The 21,713-nt window shown below is 35.1% G+C and overlaps 4 protein-coding genes across 5 annotated transcripts; all 4 read left to right on the top strand.

Moving 5' to 3' along the window:
• The first annotated feature begins 7 nt into the window (after positions 1 to 7).
• LOC144544106 (uncharacterized) lies at positions 8 to 1,397 on the top strand. Its single transcript, XM_078292520.1, has 3 exons — positions 8 to 336; positions 1,013 to 1,113; positions 1,206 to 1,397. Exons 1-3 carry the CDS (start codon positions 183 to 185, stop codon positions 1,395 to 1,397), a joined length of 447 nt encoding a protein of 148 aa, XP_078148646.1. The 5' UTR covers positions 8 to 182.
• Positions 1,398 to 1,567: 170 nt separating this feature from the next.
• Positions 1,568 to 3,607, top strand: LOC144544635 (uncharacterized). 2 transcript variants are annotated; one of them, XM_078293190.1, is made up of 4 exons: positions 1,568 to 1,851; positions 2,366 to 2,483; positions 2,748 to 2,858; positions 3,333 to 3,607. In XM_078293190.1, exons 1-4 carry the CDS (start codon positions 1,786 to 1,788, stop codon positions 3,419 to 3,421), a joined length of 384 nt encoding a protein of 127 aa, XP_078149316.1. In that variant the 5' UTR covers positions 1,568 to 1,785; the 3' UTR covers positions 3,422 to 3,607. The 2 variants fall into 2 exon arrangements, 1 of the variants encoding a protein (XP_078149316.1); XR_013508278.1 differs by having other exon boundaries at positions 1,569 to 2,483; positions 2,754 to 2,858.
• A 2,205-nt stretch (positions 3,608 to 5,812) lies between these two features.
• LOC144544634 (uncharacterized) lies at positions 5,813 to 7,942 on the top strand. Its single transcript, XM_078293189.1, has 4 exons — positions 5,813 to 6,137; positions 6,493 to 6,623; positions 7,337 to 7,464; positions 7,656 to 7,942. Exons 1-4 carry the CDS (start codon positions 6,122 to 6,124, stop codon positions 7,876 to 7,878), a joined length of 498 nt encoding a protein of 165 aa, XP_078149315.1. The 5' UTR covers positions 5,813 to 6,121; the 3' UTR covers positions 7,879 to 7,942.
• A 27-nt stretch (positions 7,943 to 7,969) lies between these two features.
• Positions 7,970 to 12,722, top strand: LOC144544105 (uncharacterized). The gene is made up of 8 exons (XM_078292519.1): positions 7,970 to 8,327; positions 10,166 to 10,266; positions 10,359 to 10,529; positions 10,620 to 10,660; positions 10,906 to 10,963; positions 11,425 to 11,542; positions 11,778 to 11,888; positions 12,430 to 12,722. The coding sequence occupies exons 1-8, from the start codon at positions 8,174 to 8,176 to the stop codon at positions 12,516 to 12,518; spliced, it is 843 nt and encodes a 280-aa protein (XP_078148645.1). The 5' UTR covers positions 7,970 to 8,173; the 3' UTR covers positions 12,519 to 12,722.
• The last annotated feature ends 8,991 nt before the right edge of the window (positions 12,723 to 21,713 follow it).

Below are 21,713 nucleotides of genomic sequence, written 5' to 3'. Positions count from 1 at the left end.
TCAAATGTGTGTTGGATTCCCCTGGGAAATGGAAAACATATACAAAAAATCTGATACCTTGTCAATAATTTACTCTTTATCTAGTGAGATAGATGAAGGGAAACAGGGTACTTTCCAATAGATGAGGGATATAGGAAACATTTCTCAATAATTGTATCTTGTGTTCCTTGACAACAATTAACATGATCACAACTGCTGGAATGGGTGTATCTAAAGGTTCACTCTACTCCTTAAAAGCAAATAATACACAGCGCTTAGCCGTTGAATTCCTTTTTGAAGTGAATGGTACTGTGTGGACTGTCGATTGCAACTCTTCCGAAACCTATGCTGCATTAGGTTATTTCATTTCTTCTTTCTTTTATTTTTTCTGATTCGTGATATTGTCTATATTGTAATGAATGCCAAGAGACACTATGATAGAAAAATGAAATCCGACTAAATGTAGGCCATGAAGGTATATTTGTTTAAGAACTCTTATCTTGGGGAAATAGGTGGTACATCATTATATGGTTCTTAGACAAAGCTACAAAATGTTGGCAAAAGATGTTGAGTGAGGCTATGGTAATATGCATATTACACAGCTAGCGGTCTGCGCTATGGATTCATATCTTCGTTTTTAACATTCAAAAAGACCATATGAATTGTTCAACATGATCTTCATATGAAAATGTACTTGCATACCATTTTACCCCTTTTTAGAACATTTTTACTATATTTTTAGTTAGACAGAAAATCACTTGATTTGAAAATTTTGTACAATCCAAAGCAGTGGTTTTTTACCTATAAAAAAAAATACAAAAAAAATTCTAAAAATATAAAAATTTGTTATGTAAGTACATTTTCATATGAAGATTATGTTTAAAACGGTTCAAATTGGCTATTTGAACTTTCAAAATAGAGATATGGATCCATAGCATGAGTTGATCCGTAATATGCATACTACCATAGCCTCACTCAAAAATATTTTATTATCTTATTGCTCTGACCTGGACAAATTTGAAATTATGTGTAGGAACTAGTACGGGGCTAGCTTTACTCGACTTGGAAACCAGATCTCTAGCGCAGTTCTATCGCACTGAAAGTGATGTTATATCAATGCAATATCTTTCTTCGGTAATACTTATTAATTTGGCTGTTCCCTTCCCATTCATGATTTGTTAAAAATCTTTTGATTACATAAATAATATTTGCTATTTATTTTTCAGGGAAATGTTGTACTATGCGGTTTGAGTAATGGGTCAATATTGATTTTTGACCCACGACAAAAGCAGATTTCTGGTAATACAGAGGCCTCTTATTGGTCTAGAGCCAGCCCAAATTCTCACATGACAAGCTTACAGACGGTTAGGATCATGTGTTACTGTTCAAATAAAGTTGTTTCAACATTTTCTGGTTGAACTAAACCAATATTATAATGTCAGAATTATTTATTTGTACAATTTGATCCTTTTGTTCATCAATAGGTTGTTCAAGGACTCGGATATGGCATTTGTGTACTGGAGACTTCTGCAGTCCGTAGGTATAGAAACAAAATTCCTTCAGTTATTATTTTATCTGTGTTAACTTGTATATCTCTGTCGATTGCATCCATGCACATGAAGAAGAGCAAATGGGGTTAGTTTTGGCATCATTCCCGAGAATATAGCAAATGGGGTTCTTTGTACTGCGGGCATGCAGTATTATGGTTTTTAGAGGGCCAAATGGAATAATGCATTGCTTCTATATTCTTGTACTTTTTAACCTTTTCTTAAGAGGCTTCTTTCTGAGAAATCTGAAATAAGTTATATGTGCAGCATGGTTTCTCTATCATCTGATGAAAATTACTTCATAGCCAGTTCAATGGATGGTTCGGTTAGATGCTTTCCTATTCTTTAATTTAAACAAAAGTCACCAAGTTCTTTGGGAAAGTGGGGAAGGTTCAAACTGGCATGATATGGACAATTAATATAGTTATAACCGGTGGGGGTCAATCTTTTTATTGTTGCCTTTAACTATTTGTCTTGTCTTGAAGAAAATCCTTCATGTGAACACATATATAGTTACACACAAAATAGGTGCAAATCTCCATATAGAACATGTATCTATTTTAAACTTTTCAGAAATATTAGAAAAAGTAGTTATGGAGATGAGTGATTTGGATATTTCCTTGAAATAAATACATAAGCAGAAAATAGGCTTACTTCAGTTCAGAAGAACAAAGGAGGTTGTCATTTATAATGAAATAGGGACAAGATGTGTTATATCTCATTTTGGAAAAGAATGATTAATATTTTGACATTTTGCAGTTGGTCTAGTGCCTTGAAGTTAAACATCTATATTGTTTTTCTTTATTTTTATTTTGGTTTTCCACCTTTATAAAATGCAGATCAAGCTATTTGATATTCGATCCCCGAATGTTGTCCGGTCTTACAGGGTGGGACATGTTAACTCTTACAGTCATCTGCCAATTGCGGTCAACCCATCTGAAACGCTTCTGCTTTCTGGTATTGTGTTACTTTTTTAGGGACAGAACTGGTTTTATTCAAGTGTAAATTGTTTGCTTTGGTTTATGCTAGAACTAAACCCTAAACCCTAAGTTACTAAGGCCAACATGTTAGTCCCCAAACTTTAGATGCAACATGGGTCATGGTGTACAGCATTTTAAATCTTGTAGAAAACATTAAGAAGAATAAATAAAAAGAAGTTACTTTTGAAAATATTTAAAAAACAAAAAATAGAAGGCAATATAAAATGATGCAATTTATCAGGTGGAGAGGATTGCAGGACAAGCATTTGGAGCATCAAAACGGGAGAACTTTTATTTTCTGAGATGTTTTCTGAGTCATCCTATAATTCAGTCTTATGGCCTGGTTTTCAAGGTTGACATTTTAACTTGACAATTTGCTAGTAGGGTTATATAATTATTCCACTATAAAAAATATATAATTATATTTTTCATCAAACATAGTGTAGATCACTAGATTGTAGGGTGTATACGGATCTGATATTAAAGGGATATAATTCGGATATCTAAATTAAATATTGTGATAAAATTAACATGTTATTAAAAAAAGACGGATATCCGAATCCACACAAACGGATATCCGAAAAACTAAAAAAATACGGATACGGATAATTATTTGGTTCCACTTCGAAACCATATCCATATTCGCATAAATTATATCCGTATCCATATATGTAAACTATCCTTATCCAAATATCCGAATCCACAGAAATTCAAATATTGATCCGGAGATGGATGGATAATGTACAAGGCAATATGGTAATCGTTGGATTTGCATTAAAAAGTTAATAGAAGTTTTCAGAAGTGTGCACCTTTTTTGTTGTTGTAGGCTATGCCGGGCATCAGCTCAATCAAAATCAAAGTTCAGGCGCATGGTTGGGGTCTCATGAGGGGCTTTTCTATATGCAGGGTATCTGATCAGTACAGTTCTGTTTCCAAAATGTGGCAATTTGGTTAAAGTTAGCATCAGATTTTTACTCCCAGTAGTTACCAACTATAGTTCAGAGAATATAGTACTAGTAGGGGCTTTGTAGATTTGTGAACATTACATGGAATTCTAATTTGTTGGAATGTTATTATTGTGAATGGCGTTCCAATACTGTATACATCTTTTAAATTGTTCAAGTTGAAGTTTCTAAATAAAGATCTTTGGAAATGTACATAATTGCACTTACCAAAAATTTGCTTCTGATATTGATTTTTTGGTTAACATGCTAGCAGCTTGCTGATGTAGCGTTGGAATATTTTTTTCCTCTGTTATGAACAGCCTCTTGATCAAAATTTCGATGGAATCATTTAGAAAAAAAAGAGATAAAATCTCTGTCAAAAGCCATGTCAACAATTATATATCATATGATTGGCATATCTTAATTCCACATAATATATTACAAATACAGTTGTGTTTTGAGTTAAGAACAGTGAAGTGTTTCTTCCAATAAGATACTATCAATCAATTTCTTCAGTAAGTTAATGCAAGATTTATCCTTCTGACTAGTAGTATCACAAGAGAACATGACATGAAAAAGTAAATCAAGAAAATATTCACAAATAGCATTTCCATTTGAAATAAGTATTTAAAATAAGATTCGTATTGAGCATGTATTTGACAATTAAAACAAGATCGACTGTATTTAAAATAAGCATTTTCATCTTGTTTGAATTAAAGATCATTAAAACTACAATAATAGTATAAAAATATTTATTAGAACTTGAAATGTTTCAATTTCAACTATTAGAATTTTGGCATATTTCATTTAATAGTTAACACATGCGGAAAACACATCAAACGAGCATGAATTAATACAATAATACTTCAAGGACCGCTTCTTTCAGGAGACTAAAGTGCTTGATGCGAATGAGATCACGTCTATGATCATTAGATGATTTTTTTGGGGAAAGGTGGCCAAACAGAGATATTTGGGCTTGATGCGAATGAGATCACGTCTATACAAACTGCTTGGAAATATTACAAATGTTGGGCCCCTTCCCCTGGTGCCAGCGGAGATAGCCTCATCTTCAGAAAGGCTAGCAACGGATCATATTCTGTGAAAGCTGGTCAAATTAATCTGTCAGTGGGTACAAAAGAATTATGGGAGATAGTTTGGAAAAGGGGTGAGATGCTTCCAAGAATTAGAATGTTTTTTTTGGAAATAAATTCATAAAGCACTTCCACTGGCAAAGATTATGCAAAGCAGATTTCCTTCTGTCAGCCTGTTATGTGCGAATTACGGCAGCCATGAAGAGGATGTGCTCCACTTACTGCATCAATGTCAATTTGCGAGAGCATGCTTCCTTGCAGAGCCTCTCGGCCTAAGACAAATGGCTTAAGTGGGAACCTGTCACAGGTGCTCCAAGGGGTCTCTGACAGCTTGGATGATGAACAATGGTTGAAATGATCGAATTTATGGACGGAAGTAGCCCGAGTTTGGTCAGTTCTTGTCCTATCTTAACTCAGTTAATTGGGAATCAAAATTGAAAGCTACTCGTAATTTATGTGGATTGTCGGGTAGGGTTCAGGAACCAGCAACTTTATCAGAAACCAAAGACATTTTTTACTGCTACTCTGATGGTTCTTGGTTGGAGAGCTGGTATGGGGGGATTGGTGTGGTGTTGTGGTACAAGGATGAAATGGTTTTATTTAAATCGAAGGCAGTAAGAGGCTGTTGTCCTGTGCAAATTGAAGCTATGGCTCCTAAGGAGTTGATTGTAGTAGCAAGAAATCAGGGGATTGAAGCATGTTTTTTTTTTTTTTTTTTCCTGATTGCCATATTTTATTTTAGATCAAGTTCTTTGTTCGTGGTGTATTTAATCATATTAAACGCAACATTATCATTGTAAAGACCAAGGTTCTAAGTAGCGATTATCGTGTCATAGCGAAAAGGCTAAAAAAAGATATTGCGCATAGCATGGCTTTTTTATTTAAAAAATTACATTTTATATTTCTACTAATTATCAATATTACCTAAAATCTCATAGTGCAATAAGTAATACAAAATTGATAAAAGAATTAGATTATTCATATTGAACCAGTACAAAGTCCAAATTGTTATTCAAAATATCTCTAATAATATCATAAACAATCTATATTTTTTCCATTCAATATAATTGAAGCAACATGATATAAACTATATATTTTTTCTATTAAAAAAAAAGTATCACGAAATAAACTATTTATTTTTTTTATTTAAAAACAAAATTAATCTGGAACTTGAAAAAATTGATCTTTAATTACACAGAACGTAAAAAGCCTCTAACTATAAAAATAAAAATAAAGAAGATACAGTCATAAGATAATTATAGAAATGGACTGAACTATTCGGTTTTAGTTTGCAGCCCAAATTATTTACATAAAGATTTATCCACTTGAAAATAGCAGCATATGTAAATTACTAAATTAGTCACAGATAAGAGCCCCGCCCACTAAAAACACAACGCGTCATAACAGGAAAGAAAAAACAAAAGTGTTAACCAAAAATAAAACAAGAAGAAAGGAGAAAGAGGAGGCTATCTTGACTGGACAGCAGCACGAGAGAGGCGACCTATAAGAAAGAGACCAAGGGACCCCCACGGCCCCACCTCTGTTCAGTTGAATTCGAGTCTCTTTCTTCTCTTTAGACAATGCCACCGCCAGAAGGTTTATCGCGCTCTCGCTTTCTCTGGTTTTAGTACATTTTCGCACACTGTATGCTCTACTGTTTTTCGGTATAAACCCCTAAACTTTCTTTAATAGTACATAGAAGTTGCAGTATTGACACGATAGTAGTAAGTATGCTAGTATGCTACCAGACATTACTGAGATGGTAATATGCTGGTATTTCATTAAGTTTTATGCAATATAAGCTTCCTATTTGATTATGGCATCTCTGTAAGGACCTTGAAGATTCTTCAAAATAACTCTAATAGGAAATGTGATCACGAATATTCTTTAGATATGAAATTTTTGTGTGTCTATGTAAAATAACTCTAATAGAAATTTTTGCACTTTTCAGGAAAGGGAAGAAGGATGAAAATCAGCCACCTCCTTGGTTTAAGAGAAATTCAAGGAAGAGATATCTTGTTCAACTTAAGAAGATATCACTTTCATAAGCAGTATGAAGAAATTCAAGCTTCTCAGCCTACAGTATGTTTGTCATCTCTTAATTTCTTTCAAGATTGGTTCTTTTTCCTGCTGAATTACTATTTTGATTGTAAAATTATAAAACATTTTTGCATTTGCAATGTTATCATCATTTCGGTATGCAGATTGCAATGCTCTTCCTGTTTTTTTGGTCCTTTTTCCTGCTGAATTAGCATTTTGATTATAGAGTTGAGAAATGTATTTTGTATTTGCAATGTTATAATCATTTCAGTATGCATTAATGCATGTTGCAAGCCTGTTTTTGTCTACTTAACACATTGTTTTTAGATATAGTACTCTGTGTGTGTGCGTGTTGCAATCAGCAGGTTTTTGCAAGCCTGTTTTCACAAAACAAGTTGCAAGCCTGTTTTTACAAGCTTGTTATAATCATTTCAGTACGCATCCTTTATTGTTACAAAAATGAAAAACAGGGCCATTCAACTTAAACATTTACCAATTTTGACTGACATGCTCATATTAGGCTGGGTAGGATCAAACTCAGGCTTAGATAAATATTTAGCAAGTTGAATCTACCATGTCTATTTCCAGAGTTAAACCTTTGCTGAAACTGACCTGAGTTGGCCAATACAGACTGATTTTTCTCTTTGGCTAATTATAAATTTCTTGTTGAATTCATATCAAGAATTGCCGAATCTCAATTCAACTGAACCTCAATAAGTTTGAAACGAAATTTTGCATGCCTTTGTCTATTGCAGGTATGGAAGTTTAAGAGTACAGAACATGTGTGCTGTGCTATTGAAAGAATTTGCATTCAATTACATACAGAAACTGGTACTAGAAATGCATTACTTTTGGCAGCTAGCAGATTCACTAATATTTTACAGTAAGCATTTTTTTTTTTTTCTCCTTTCCCCCCTCTTTGATGTTAAATTAGACAGGACACTGAAATACTGCTGGATGTCTGTTTAGGTGTACTAGCTGACATTATTCAACATTTATTTTGAGATAGAATTGATATGTTTAATTTAATTTCTTAGGTTACTGAGTTAGTGATCTTACACTTTTGTTTTATAGTGTTTTTGAGGTCGATAATCCTGAGGATCCCCATCCTGCTGTAGAATCAGTGTGGTCCCCACGTCCACAGAATGAAGTCTCCGATTTTCCCCGCTTGACAAGTCCATCCCTTTCAGTATTTGAAAATGTGTGGTTCCCATCTCCTGTTTCATGCGTGAAACAAAGTGGTGGTTTGAGTGGTCATGTATTGTATCCTAGCCTGCTCTCTACTAAACTTCGATGATTAAATTAAGAAAAAGATGATTCACTTTCAACTCCATCTGGGCTTCAGAGGGGATAAAAGAGTGAGGGGTGTACAAATATCAGGGCTCCAAATATCACATTAACTCCTGGAGAAACAAATGTGTGTTGGATTACCCTGGGAAATGGAAAACATATACAAAAAATCTGATACCTTGTCAATAATTTACTCTTATCTAGTGAGATAGCTGAAGGGAAACAGGGTACTTTCCATTATATGAGGGATATAGGAAACATTTCTCAGTATTTATATCTTGTGTTCCTTGGCAACAATTAACATGGTCACAACTGTCGGATGGGGCGTATCTAAAGGTTCACTCTACTCCATAAAAGCAAATGATACACCGCGCTTGGCCGTTGAATCCCTTTTTGAAGTGAATGGTACTGTGCGGACTGTCGATTGCAACTCTTCCGGAACCTATGCTGCATTAGGTTATTTCATTTCTTCTTTCTTTTATTTTTTCTGATTCGTGATATTGTCTATATTGTAATGAATGCCAAGACACACTATGATAGAAAAATGAAATCCAACTAAATGTAGGCTATGAAGGTATATTTGTTTAAGAACTCTATATTGGGGAAATAGGAGGCACATCATTATATGGTCCTTAGACAAAGCCACATTAACATGGTTATTACACAACGAGCGGTCTGTGCTATGGATTCAAATCTTCTTTTTAAACGTTCAAAAAGTCCATATGAATTGTTCATGATCTTCATAGAAAAATGTACTTGCATACCATTTTACCCTTTTTTAGAACATATTTACTACATTTTTAGTTAGATAGAAAATCACTTGATTTGAAAATTTTGTACAATCCAAAAGCAGTGGTTGTTTAACTATCTAAAAAATAAGGGATTCAACGGCTAAGCGCGGTGTATTATTTTGAAGTGAATGGTACTATATTTTTAGGGGTGCCAATGACACCCGTTTACCCTACCCGTATCGTATTCGATAAGACGGATATGGGTAAGGTATTTTTTTCGTTAGTTTATTGGGTATAGGTATGGGTAAAGATTTTTTTTTGTTAGATAAACGGGTATGGGTATGGGTACGGGTAAATGTTATTTCGTACCCGTTGGGTAATGAGTAATTATATGAAATATATTATATATAAATATATCAATATTATATCCAATTTATTTATTTTTCTTCTTTCATATTGCTGTATGCCTGTATGAACGCTAGAGACATATATATCAACAAATTCATTTCATTATTTTCTTCCTTATTCATCGTTATTGTCTTTTTCTCAATTCTACAAATGGAAATATTTCATGTTTCAAAGAAAATATATCCTCACCTTATTTTCTGGCAATAATGTATTGTTTGGTCCAAATGAGTAATCCATTAATGTCAGCGTCTGAATTTTGCATCACATGTCAGCTTTCTCAAGGTTATACTATGAATATATATATTTAATAATTGAATGAGATGGAATGAAATGTTAGAAGAAAGAATGTAACAAGTGACAAAATTGATCCTATGCTGTCCGAACCATTATATTAGTATTTTCGTTATTCGCCCACTATCGTTTCGTTACCCGTTAATCATAACGGGTATGTATAGGGTAGGGTAAGACAAATTCTTAACGGGTATGGATAAGGTATGGATAAGGTCAATTCTTAGTGGGTATGGGTATGAAAATGGTTCCACCCTCCCCGTATCGTACCCATTGACACCCCTAAACCTATGTTGCATTAGGTTATTTCATTTCTTCTTTCTTTTATTTTTTTCTAATTCGTGATATTGTCTATATTGTAATGAATGCCAAGAGACACTATGATAGCAAAATGAAATCCAACTAAATGTAGGCTATGAAGCCACATTACATGGTTATTACACAGCTAGCGGTCTGCGCTATGAATTCAAATCTTCGTTTTTAACGTTCAAAAAGTCCCTATGAATTGTTCAACATGATAATGTACTTGCATACCATTTTACCCTTTTTTAGAACATATTTACTATATTTTTAGTTAGATAGAAAATCACTTGATTTCAAAATTTTGTACAATCCAAAAGCAGTGGTTTTTTACCTATCTAAAAATATATAAAAATAATTCTAAAAATATAAAAATTTGGTATGTAAGTACATCTTCATAAGAAGATTATGTTTAAAACGGTTCGAATTGGCTATTTAAACTTTCAAAATAGAGATATGGATCCATAGCATGAGTTGATCCGTAATATGCATACTACCATAGTCTCACTCAAAAATCATTTATTTATCTTATTGCTCTGACCTGGACAAATTTGAAATTATGTGTAGGAACTAGTATGGGGCCAGCTTTAGTCGACTTGGAAACCAGATCTCTAGTGCGGTTCTATCACACTGAAAGTGATGTTTTATCACTGCAATATCTTTCTTCGGTAATACATATTAATTTGGGTGTTCCCTTCCCCTTCATGATTTGTTAAAAATCTTTTGATTACATAAATAATATTTGCTATTTATTTTTCAGCGAAATGTTGTACTATGCGGTTTGAGAAATGGGTCAATATTGATTTTTGACCCACGACTAAAGCAGATTTCTGGTAATATAGAAGCCTCTGATTGGTCTAGTAGTGCTAGCCCAAATTCTCACATGACAAGCTTACATGCGGTTAGGATCATGTGTTACTGTTCAAATAAAGTTGTTTCAACATTTTCTGGTAGAACTAAACCAATATTATAATGTCAGAATTATTTATTTGTACAATTTGACCCTTTTGTTCATCAATAGGTTGTTCAAGGACTTAGATATGGAACTTCTGCAGTCTGTAGGTAAGGAAACAATATTCCTTCAGTTATTATTTTATCTGTGTTAAGTCGTGAATATCTCTGTTGATTGCATCCATGCACATGAAGAAGAGCAAATGGGGTTAGTTTTGGCATCATTCCCGAGAATATAGCAAATGGGGTTTTTAGAGGGCCAAATGGGATAATGCATTGCTTCTATATTCTTGTACTTTTTATCCTTTTTTTAAGAGGCTTCTTTCTGAGAAATCTGAAATAAGTTATATGTGCAGCATGGTTTCTCTATCATCTGATGAAAATTACTTCATAGCCAGTTCAATGGATGGTTCGGTTAGATGCTTTCCTATTCTTTAATTTAAACAAAATTCACCAAGTTCTCTGGGAAAGTGGGGAAGGTTCAAACTGACATGATATGGACAATTAATATAGTTATAACCGGTGGGGGTCAATCTTTTTATTGTTGCCTTTAACACATATATAGTTACACAGAAAATAGGTGCAAATCTCCATATAGAACATGTATCTATTTTAAACTTTTCAGAAATATTAGAAAAATTAGTTATGAATTAAGATGAGTGATTTTGATATTTCCTTGAAAATAATACACAAGTATAAAATAGGCTTACTTCAGTTCAGAAGGATAAAAGGAGGTTGTCATTTATAATGAAATAGGGCCAAGATGTGTTATATCTCATTTTGGAAAAGAATTATTAATATTGTGCCTTGCAGTTAAAACATCTATATTGTTTTTCTTTATTTTTATTTTGTTTTTCCACCTTTATAAAATGCAGATCAGGCTATTTGATATTCGATTCAGGAATGTTGTCCGGTCTTACAGGGAGGGACATGTTAACTCGTGCAGTCATCTTCCAATTGCGGTCAATCCATCTGAAACGCTTCTGCTTTCTGGTATTATGGTACTTTTTTTAGGGACAGAACTAGTTTTATTCAAGTGTAAATTGTTTGCTTTGGTTTATGCTAGAACTAAACCCTAAACCCTATGTTACTAAGGCCTGCATGTTAGTCCCCAAACTTTAGATGCAACTTGGAAATATTAAAAGAAGAATAGATGAAAAGAAGTTACTTTTGAAAATATTAAAAGAACAAAAAATAGAAGGCGATATAAAATGATGCAATTTATCAGGTGGAGAGGATTGCAGGACAAGCATTTGGAGCATCAAAACGGGAGAACTTTTATTTTCTGAGGTGTTTTCTAAGTCACCCTGTACTTCGGTCTTATGGCCTGGTTTTCAAGGTTGACATTTTAACTTGAGAATTTGCTAATTGGATTATATAATTATTCCACTTTAAAAATTATATATTTATATTTTTTTATCAAACATAGTGTAGATTGTTAGGGTGTATATGGATCGGATATTGAAGGGATATAATTCGGATATCTAAATTAAATATTGTGTTAATATAATATGTTATTAAAAAAAGTCGGATATCCGAATCCACAAAAACGGTTATCTGAAAAACTAAAAAACTACGGATAAGGATAATTATCCGGTTCTGCTTCCATATCCATATTCGCATAAATTATATCCGTATCCATATATGCAAACTATCCTTATCCAAATATCCGAATCCACAAAAATTAAAATATAGATCCGGAGACTGACGGATAATGTCCAATCTGTTTACACCCGCAAGTATTGCAAGGAAACATTGATAATGTACTAGCTTGGCATATTGTTGTTTGGTTTTATGTACAAGCTAATATGGTAGTCATTGGATTTGCATTAAAAATTTAATAGAAGTTTTCAGAAGTGTGCACCTTTTTGTTGTTGTAGGCGATGTCGGGCATCAGCTCAATCAAAATCAAAGTTCAGGCGCATGGTTGGGTTCTCGTGACGGGCTTTTCTATATGCAGGGTATCTGATCAGTACAGTTCTATTTCCAAAATGTGGCAATTAATTTGGTTATATTTAGCATGAGATTTTTACTCCCAGTAGTTACCAACTATAGTTCAGAGAATATAGTACTAGTAGGGGCTTTGTACATTTGTGAACATTACGTCTAGCTTTAACTTTGTTGGAATGTTATTATTGTGAATGGTGTTCCAATAATGTATATATCTTTTAAATTGTTCAAGTTGAAATTTCTAAATAAAGACCTTAGGAAATGGACATAATTGCACTTACCAAAAATTAGCTTCTGATATTGAATTTTTGGTAAACATTAGGGGTGTCAATGGTACCTTTTTAGCCGTTTACCCGACCCATATCGTATTCGATAAGACGGGTATGGGTAAAATTTTTTTTTCGTTAGCTTATTGGGTATGGGTATGGGTAAGAATTTTTTTTCGTTAAATAAATGAGTAAGGGTATGGGTAATGACTATTTCGTACCCGTTACCTATAGGGTAATTATAAACCCACTTAAATGTATATTCGTGTTTTTCAATTTTCAACCCACTTAAATGTATATTCAATTCAATTTATAAACCACTTAAATGTATATTCCTGTTTTTGAATTTTTATTCTTTATAAAAAATAATTTAGTAGGAATTGATTGCACATTTTTTTTTTATTAGAAATGCAATTATGTATATGTGAAATAAATGAGTTTTTGATGTTTAATTTGTAAAATATAATAAAACTAATTATTATACTAGTATTATCCGTTATTCACCATCTACCGTTTCGTTACCCGATAATATTAACGGATAAGGGTAGGGTAGGGTAGGGTAAGATCAATTTTTAATGGGTATGGGTAAAGTCAATTTTAATGGGTATGGGTATGAAAATGTCTCCACCCGACCCGTACCATACCCATTGACACCCCTAGTTAACATGCTAGCAGCTTGCTGATGTTGCGCTGGAATATTTTTATCCTCTGTTATGAACAGCCTCTTGATCAAAATTTCGATGGCATCATTTAGAAAAAAAGAGATAAAATCTCTGTCAAAAGCCATGTCAAGAAATATATATCATATGATTATGGCACATCTTAATTCCACATAATATGTTTTTCAGTGGAAGTCTTGAATGTATTTGATATGTGATAGTTTTGAAGGCAGTTAGACGGTAGCGTTGTTACAAATACAGTTGTGTTTTGAGTTAAAGAACGGTGAATTGTTTCTTCCAATAAGTTGCTCTCAATAAATTTCTTCAGTAAGTTAATGCAAGGTTTATCCTTCTCACTAGTAGTATCACAAGAGAACATGACATGAAAAAGTAATCAAGAAAATATTCACAAAGAGCATTTTCACTTGAAATAAGGATTAAGATGCGTATTGAGAACAAGATCATTAAAACATGCGGAATTTTGGCAGTTAATGCAAGGTTTATCCTTCTCACTAGTATGTAAAATAAGCATTTTCATCTTATTTGAATTAAAGATCATTAAAACTACAATAATAGTTAAAAAATATTTATTAGAACTTGAAATGTTTCTATTTCAACTATTAGAATTTTGGCATATTTTATTTAATAGTTAACACATGCGGAAAACACATCAAACGAGCATTAATTAATACAATAATACTTCAAGGACCCCTTCCAATTGATCGCTTCTTTAAGGAGACTAAAGTGCTTGATGTGAATGAGATCACGTCTATGATGATTAGACCAGGAAATATCGGTATTGGGATCGTGATTGGGATCGGTTCCGGTCGATACTGATACAGGATCAGTGTATCGGCCGGTATCAGCCGATTCGGATCGGAAAATTGGCCTTTTTGGCCAGAAGCTTGTTTTACACTAAAAAAATAGGAAAAAATTGATAAAAAATAATTTGTTAATAATTTATGTTTAGATAAATGATTACAATCAAATAATCCACTAATACAATATAATACAAGCATTAAAACTATAAACACACTCTTTCACTGCCAGAAACCATGTTGTGCTGGCTGGATCACTTCATCGTTGTCTGTATTATGATAAAAATTGAGATATTGTTGTCCGGAATAAAAAAAAAGACATTGTAGATTCAAATGAAGGATTGTTAACATCTTCATATCCATATACATATGGTGGCTGATTATAGCCCCCACTAAACCCTGATGTAGTTGACATCTCATCATAAGAACTAACATTTTGACGTCTTGTTAGTTCATTAATAGTTTTCAGCATGTGCATATATAGTTGATACTCTATTTCAGCATAGTTGATACTTGATACTCTATTTAATCAATGAATGTGACGAGTTTTCAGCATGTGCATAGTTTATATGCTATTTAATCAATCACGGATTCAAGTTTTCAGATGAATAATGACCAGAATCGGACTAGAATAGCAGAAATTGGACGAAAAACACAAAATTTACGAGTATCGAACCAGTATTGGATCGATCATGGTCGATGCCGATACATATCGGCCGATATTTCCTACTATGGATTAGACAATTGTTTTGGGGAAAGGTGGGCAAACAGAGATATTTGGCATTTGTTTCGTGGAAAAAAAATTATCCAATCGATAGAGATGGGAGGTTTAGGCGTAAGGGATCTACAAGCCATGAATGAAAGCATGCTTTTGAAATTTCACAATAGCAGCTGGATTAGATGCGTTGTGGGTGTGAATTGTCTAGGAAAAATATTTTCCAAGGAGTGCCTTGTGGCACAGTAAAAGAGACTACAAGTCTACTAGTTTTTGGAAGTGCCTGATGAACCTTTGAGAAGTTTTACAGCCATGAATACAGTGGAGGATAGGTGGTGGAGACGTGTGCACGCTTTTGCTCAACCATGGTTTCAAGGAGCCTTAGATTGTAAGTCGAGGGAGGAAAGTCAGAGAATATTGCTCGTGAGGGACCTGATGGATCTTGAAAGCGGGTCTTAGGATATGGATTGGTTAATTCAGTGTTTTGAATATACAAACTGCTTTGAGATATTACAAATGTGGAGCCCCCGTCCCCTAGTGCCAGTGGAGATAGCCTCATCTTCAAAAAGGCTAGCAACGAATCATATTATGTGAAAGCCAATTATGCTTTAGTGAGAGAGTCATAAATTAATATGTCAGTGGGTACAAAAGAATTATAGGAGATAGTTTAGCGAAGGGGTGAGGTGCTTTCAAGAATTAGAATGTTTCTTTGGAAATTAATTCATAAAGCATTTTCGTTGGCAAAGATTATGCAACGTAGATTTCCTTCTGTCAGCCCGTTACGTGCGAATTGCAGCAACCATGAAGAGGATGTGCTCCACTTACTGCATCAATGTCAATTTGAGAGAGCGTAATTCCTTGCAGGGCCTCTCCGTCTAGGGACAGATGGCTTAAGTGGGAACCTGTCATAGGTGCTCCAACAGCTTGGATGATGAACAATGGTTGCTATACGTAGACTTGGCATGGGCCATTTGGCGATGTCGAAATGATCGAATTTAATGACAGAAGCGGCCCAAGTTTGGTCAGTTCTTGTCCTATCTTAACTCAGTTAACAGGGAATCAAAATTGGGAGCTACTCGTAGTTTATGTGGATTGTTAGGTAGGGTGCAGCAACCAGCAACATTGTTAGAAACCATAAACAATACTCGGATGATTCCTGGTTGGAGAGCTAGTACGGGGGAATTGGTGTGGTGTTGTGGTACAAGGATGAAAAGGTTTTATTAAAATTGAAGGTAGTAAGAGGCTATTGTCCTCTGCAAATTGAAGCTATGGCTGTCAAGATGTCGATTGTAGTAGCAAGAAACCAGGGGATTGAAGAATGTGTTTTTTTCTTTCATCGCCTTACACTGGTTAGAGCATACTCAAGTAGTAAATGTTCTATTATCTTGCAATCTGGAGACACTATTAGAGAACTCCAAACGCCTTCAATTGGAGTGTTGTATTAGAGTTGTAAATGCCCAATTATCTTGTCATATAGAGACACTACTAGAGTAACAACAACAACAATCAAACCTTTAGTCCCAAACGAGTTGGGGTAGGCTAGAAATGAAACCCAATCACAATCAAACAATAAATATAAGTAGTAATAAAGTAGTCATAAAATAAAAGTAATAAAAGTGAAAGTGAAAGTGATAGTGATAGTAATAATACTAATACTAATATTAACTATATTCTACATAATCGTAGAGATCAAAGTCCTAAGCTTACATCCTAGACTCCAACTTCCTACTCATATGACCTAAGATCTATAATACCATCTCTAAATAATTCCTAACCAGCACTAAGTCATGGTTCTGGTACGTGGATCGCTAGCTTCCACGCGCTCCTGTCCGAAGCTGACTCCTTAGCTATATTTCACTCCTTCAATTCTCTTTTTACTGCTTCATCCCATGTCAATCGTGGCCGACCTCTGCCTCTCCTTGTGTTTTCGATACACCTTATAATTCCAGTACGTACCGGTGCTTCAGGAGGCCTCCTTTGAAGATGTCCAAACCATCTCAAACGATTTTGGATGATCTTCTCTTGAATCGGTGCTACCCCAAGTCTGTCACGTATATCATCATTTCTGATGCGGTCCCGTCTTGTATGCCCACAACTCCAACGCAACATACGCATCTCTGCTACACTTATCTTCTAAACATGTTGCCTTTTAGTAGCTCAACATTCTGCACCATATAATATCGCAGGTCTGATAGCCGTCCTGTAGAGTGCTCTAAAAAAATTCAATTGGAGTGTTGTATTAAGGTTGTAAATGCCATATTATCTTGCCATATAGACACAACAAGAACGCTCCAAACACCTTCAATTGGAGTGTTGTCTTAGGTTTTGATAGGGGTCAAATAACTCATTATTTTCCTTATCACTTAGCCTAAATTATTGTCATTTATCGTATTACAATTACTCGTTTTCTATAGAATCATATTACTTTTGTCATTTTACCCTAATTCCGGAGAATTGCAGATTTCTATTACTTTTAGATCTAAAACAGAGGTAAAACGAAGTATTCTGGACAAAGAGTATTTTCCATACGGTTTGAACGCAAACCGCATGCAAGGGAGGCAAGGAATTGGAGCAAGAATCCGAATATTCTTAGTAGCACACGGATGAGCCAAACCGTGCACTATTGAAGAAGCCATCTGTACAAAAATGCAACAGTTCACTGACTTTGGATCGCTTCCCGAGACATGTACATTCCGAATCTGAACTCGAAGCCTTCATGAAAGTTGTAGATCTCATTGTCTAGTTTCCAATTCAACTTGAATCAACTCAATCGAAGCTCTGATGACAATTCTGCAGCCAAAATACTAAAGGTCGACGAGTCTGTGTAGTTCAGCACATCCGTGCGCATACCATATCCAGTAACATGCGTTTTAGCATACAACCGCGCGCGGTTGTGCCAGATCTACATGGACTGCAGTTTCCAGAAGGAATGACGGTTATAGAACAACTTGGACTCCAAGTTACTTGCTCTCAAAGTACCAATAACTCTAGAACACGTCCCTCTCTTTCATAATACGTCCAGGAAGCCTATAAATACCAATCCCTTTGTATCAATCTATGATCTATCAATATATACAAAGTTAGGATTTTACTTTGGAGGCTATGCAAAGGATAGATCTATAAAACAGCGAAGTCTCCATTAGAAGAGGAGGAAGCGACGGGAACTAAAGACGGTGAGCATGAGAGAAGAGATAGCATAGGTGTACTCCTTTCATCTTTCTCTTTTGCTCTCTTTCTTTATGTCTTTTGTCTCTTTTGTTGTTGAACCCGCCATGAGCGGCTAAGCAACCCTATTCTAGGGTGAAGACATGTAATCTTGAATTCTTATGAGTTTAATCTAGTTGTTCATTTATATTATCTTTGCACTATGATCTGAATTCTTACTGAGATCTCTATGCCTTATGTTTTTGTTTATTGTGTGCTTAAAGTGACCTTGTATGAATGGAGTGTATAATCCATTCATGCCTAATTGGGGTTAACCAATATCCAAAGAATATAAGTATCTTAAATACAAAGTGGAACATACCGAGAGGTGACTGCTTGTATTCGAATTACAGTTAAGGAACCTATTAGGATATGGTTTAGCACACGAATGTCGCATTCTATGACTAATAGTGGAGTAATCTTAATTATTGGTATTGTGAAGTATTGGTAATTAGGACTTATCATAAATCTTCATGCAACTGAACTAAGTACACCAACAGAGGCTTACTCAGTTAAGGTGTTGGTTAGACCGATAGGCGGTCAACACTAGAATAGGATTAGCAGCTCTCAGATCGCAAAGATACCAGTACAGGGCGTGTGCGGTTCTGATCAAACCGTGTGCGGTTCTGACTGGAGTTGAAACCAGAGTTTGTACAGTTTACCCAAACGTGTGCAGATGGTGACAGAGCCGCATGCTATTGAGTAACTTTGCAACTGACAGGTATTAGCAATAGCATGCGAATGGTGACAGAACTGTGCACTGTTATGACAACCAGAACATAGATTAAACAAGTTTGAATGATAGAATGTCTGATTCCCTAGAAGTCAATCTTCTAAACACTTAATCTACTACTATTTCTTTGTTGTAATCCAACATTACAACTGAGAAACCAACAATCAAAGAACCAAACACAACCAACTAACCAAAAAGAACCGATAACCTAGACCTTAGTTTACATCTTAGATCTCTTAATACACCATCCCTGCGGATAGACACCCCAATCTATACTACACGGTAGATTCATATGCTTGTGAATCGACAATAAGTAAAAAATACGGTTATAAATATTATTAGGGTTGTAAATGCCCTATTATGTTGCCCTCTGGAGACACTTCTAGCGTGCTCTAAACACCTTTAATTGGAGTGTTGTATTAGGGTTGTAAATGTCGTATTTTCGTGTAATATGGAGACTCTACTAGAGAGCTCCAAACACCTTCAATTGGAGTGTTGTATTAGGGTTGTAAATGCCTTATTATCTTGTCATCTGGAGACACTAATTGGGTGCTACAAATACCTTTAATTGGAGTATTGTATTAGGATTGTAAATGCCTTATTATCTTTCCATCTGGAGACACTACTAGAGAGCTCCAAACACCTTCACTTGGAGTGTTGTATTAGGGTTGTAAATGCCTTATTATGTTGCCGTCTGGAGACACTCCAGGAGCGCTTCAAACAAGTTCAATTGGTGTGTTGTATGAGGATTGTAAATGCGCTATCATCTTGCCATCTGGAGACACCACTAGAGTGCTCTAAACTCCTTCAATTGGAGTGTTGTATTAGGGTTGTAATTGCCCTATTATATTGTCATATAGAGACACTACTAGAGAGCTCCAAACACCATCAATTGGAGTGTTGTATTAGGGTTGTAAATGCCCTATTATGTTGAACTCTGGAGACACTTCTAGCGTGCTCTAAACAACTTTAATTGGAGTGTTCTATTAGGATTGTAAATGCCGTATTTTCGTGCTATCTGGAGACACTTCTAGATAGGTCAAAACACATTCAATTGGAGTGTTGTATTAGGGTTGTAAATGTCTTATTATCTTTCCATCTGGAGACACTACTAGAGAGCTCCAAACGCCTTGAATTGGAGTGTTGTATTAGGCTTGTAAATGCCCTATTATTTTGCGCTCTGGAGACACTTCTGGCGTGCTCGAAACACCTTTAATTTAAGTGTTGTATTCGGGTTGTAAATGTCGTATTTTCGTGCTATCTGGAGACACTACTAGAGAGCTCCAAACGCCTTCAATTGGAGTGTTGTATTAGGGTTGTAAATGCCTTATTATGTTGCCGTCTGGAGACACTACAGGAGTGCTTCAAACAATTTCAATTGGTGTGTTGTACGAGGGTTGTAAATGCGTTATTATGTTGCCATCTGGAGACACTACTAGAGTGTTCTAAACTCCTTGAATTGGAGTGTTGTATTAGGGTTGTAAATGCCCTATTATCTTGTAATACAGAGACAGTACAAGAGAGCTCCAAACAGCTTCAATTGGAGTGTTGTATTAGGGTTGTAAATGCCCTATTATGTTGCCCTCTCGAGACACTTCTAGCGTGCTCTAAACACCTTCAATTGAACTATTGTATTAGGGTTGCAAATACCTTGTTATCTTGTCATATAGAGACACTACTATAGCGCTCCAAACACCTTCAATTGGAGTGTTGTATTAGGGTTGTAAATGCCGTATTATGGTGCCCTCTCGAGATACTTCTAGCGTGCTCTAAACACCTTCAATTGGAGTGTTGTATTAGGGTTATAAATGCCCTATTATCTTGTCATATAGAGACACTACTAGAGAGCTCCAAACACCTTCAATTTGAGTGTCGAATTAGGGCTGTAACTGCCCTATTATGTTGCCCTTTGGAAACACTTCTAGCATGCTCTAAACACCTTTAATTGGAGTGTTGTATTAGGGTTGTAAATGTCGTATTTTCGTGCTATATGGAGACTCTACTACAGAGCTCCAAACACCTTCAATTGGAGTGTAGTATGAGGGTTGTAAATGCGCTATTATATTGCCATCTGGAGACACTACTAGAGTGCTCTCAACTCCTTCAATTGGAGTGTTGTATTAGGGTTGTAAATGCCCTATTATCTAGTCATATAGAGACACAACTAGAGAGCTCCAAACACCTTCAATTGGAGTGTTGAATTATGGTTGTAAATGCCCTATTATCTTGTCATATAGAGACACTACTAGAGTGCTCCAAACACCTTCAATTCGAGTGTTGTATTAGGGTTGTAAATGCCTTATTATGTTGCCGTCTGGAGACACTACAGGAGTTCTTGAAACAATTTCAATTGGTGTGTTGTATGAGGGTTGTAAATGCGCTGTTATATTGCCATCTAGAGACACTACTAGAGTGCTCTGAACTCTTTCAATTGGAGTGTTGTATTAGGGCTGTAAATGCCCTATTATCTAGTCATATAGAGACACTACTAGAGAGATCCAAACTCCTTCAATTGGAGTTTTGTATTAGGGTTGTAAATGTCCTAATATGTTGCCCTCTGGAGACACTTCTAGCGTGCTCTAAACACCTTTAATTGGAGTGTTGTATTAGGGTTGTAAATGTCGTATTTTCGTGCTATATGGAGACTCTACTAGAGTGCTCTCAACTCCTTCAATTGGAGTGTTGTATTAGGGTTGTAAATGCCCTATTATCTAGTCATATAGAGACACCACTAGAGAGCTCCAAACACCTTCAATTGGAGTGTTGAATTAGGGTTGTAAATGCCCTATTATCTTGTCAGATAGAGACACTACTAGAGT

This window comes from Carex rostrata, chromosome 26, assembly GCF_964058835.1.
Source record: "Carex rostrata chromosome 26, lpCarRost1.2, whole genome shotgun sequence".
NCBI classification, from domain to species: domain Eukaryota; kingdom Viridiplantae; phylum Streptophyta; class Magnoliopsida; order Poales; family Cyperaceae; genus Carex; species Carex rostrata.
The sequence above is the reverse complement of the archived record's forward strand: the minus strand, read 5'-3'. Positions and strand labels throughout refer to the sequence as shown.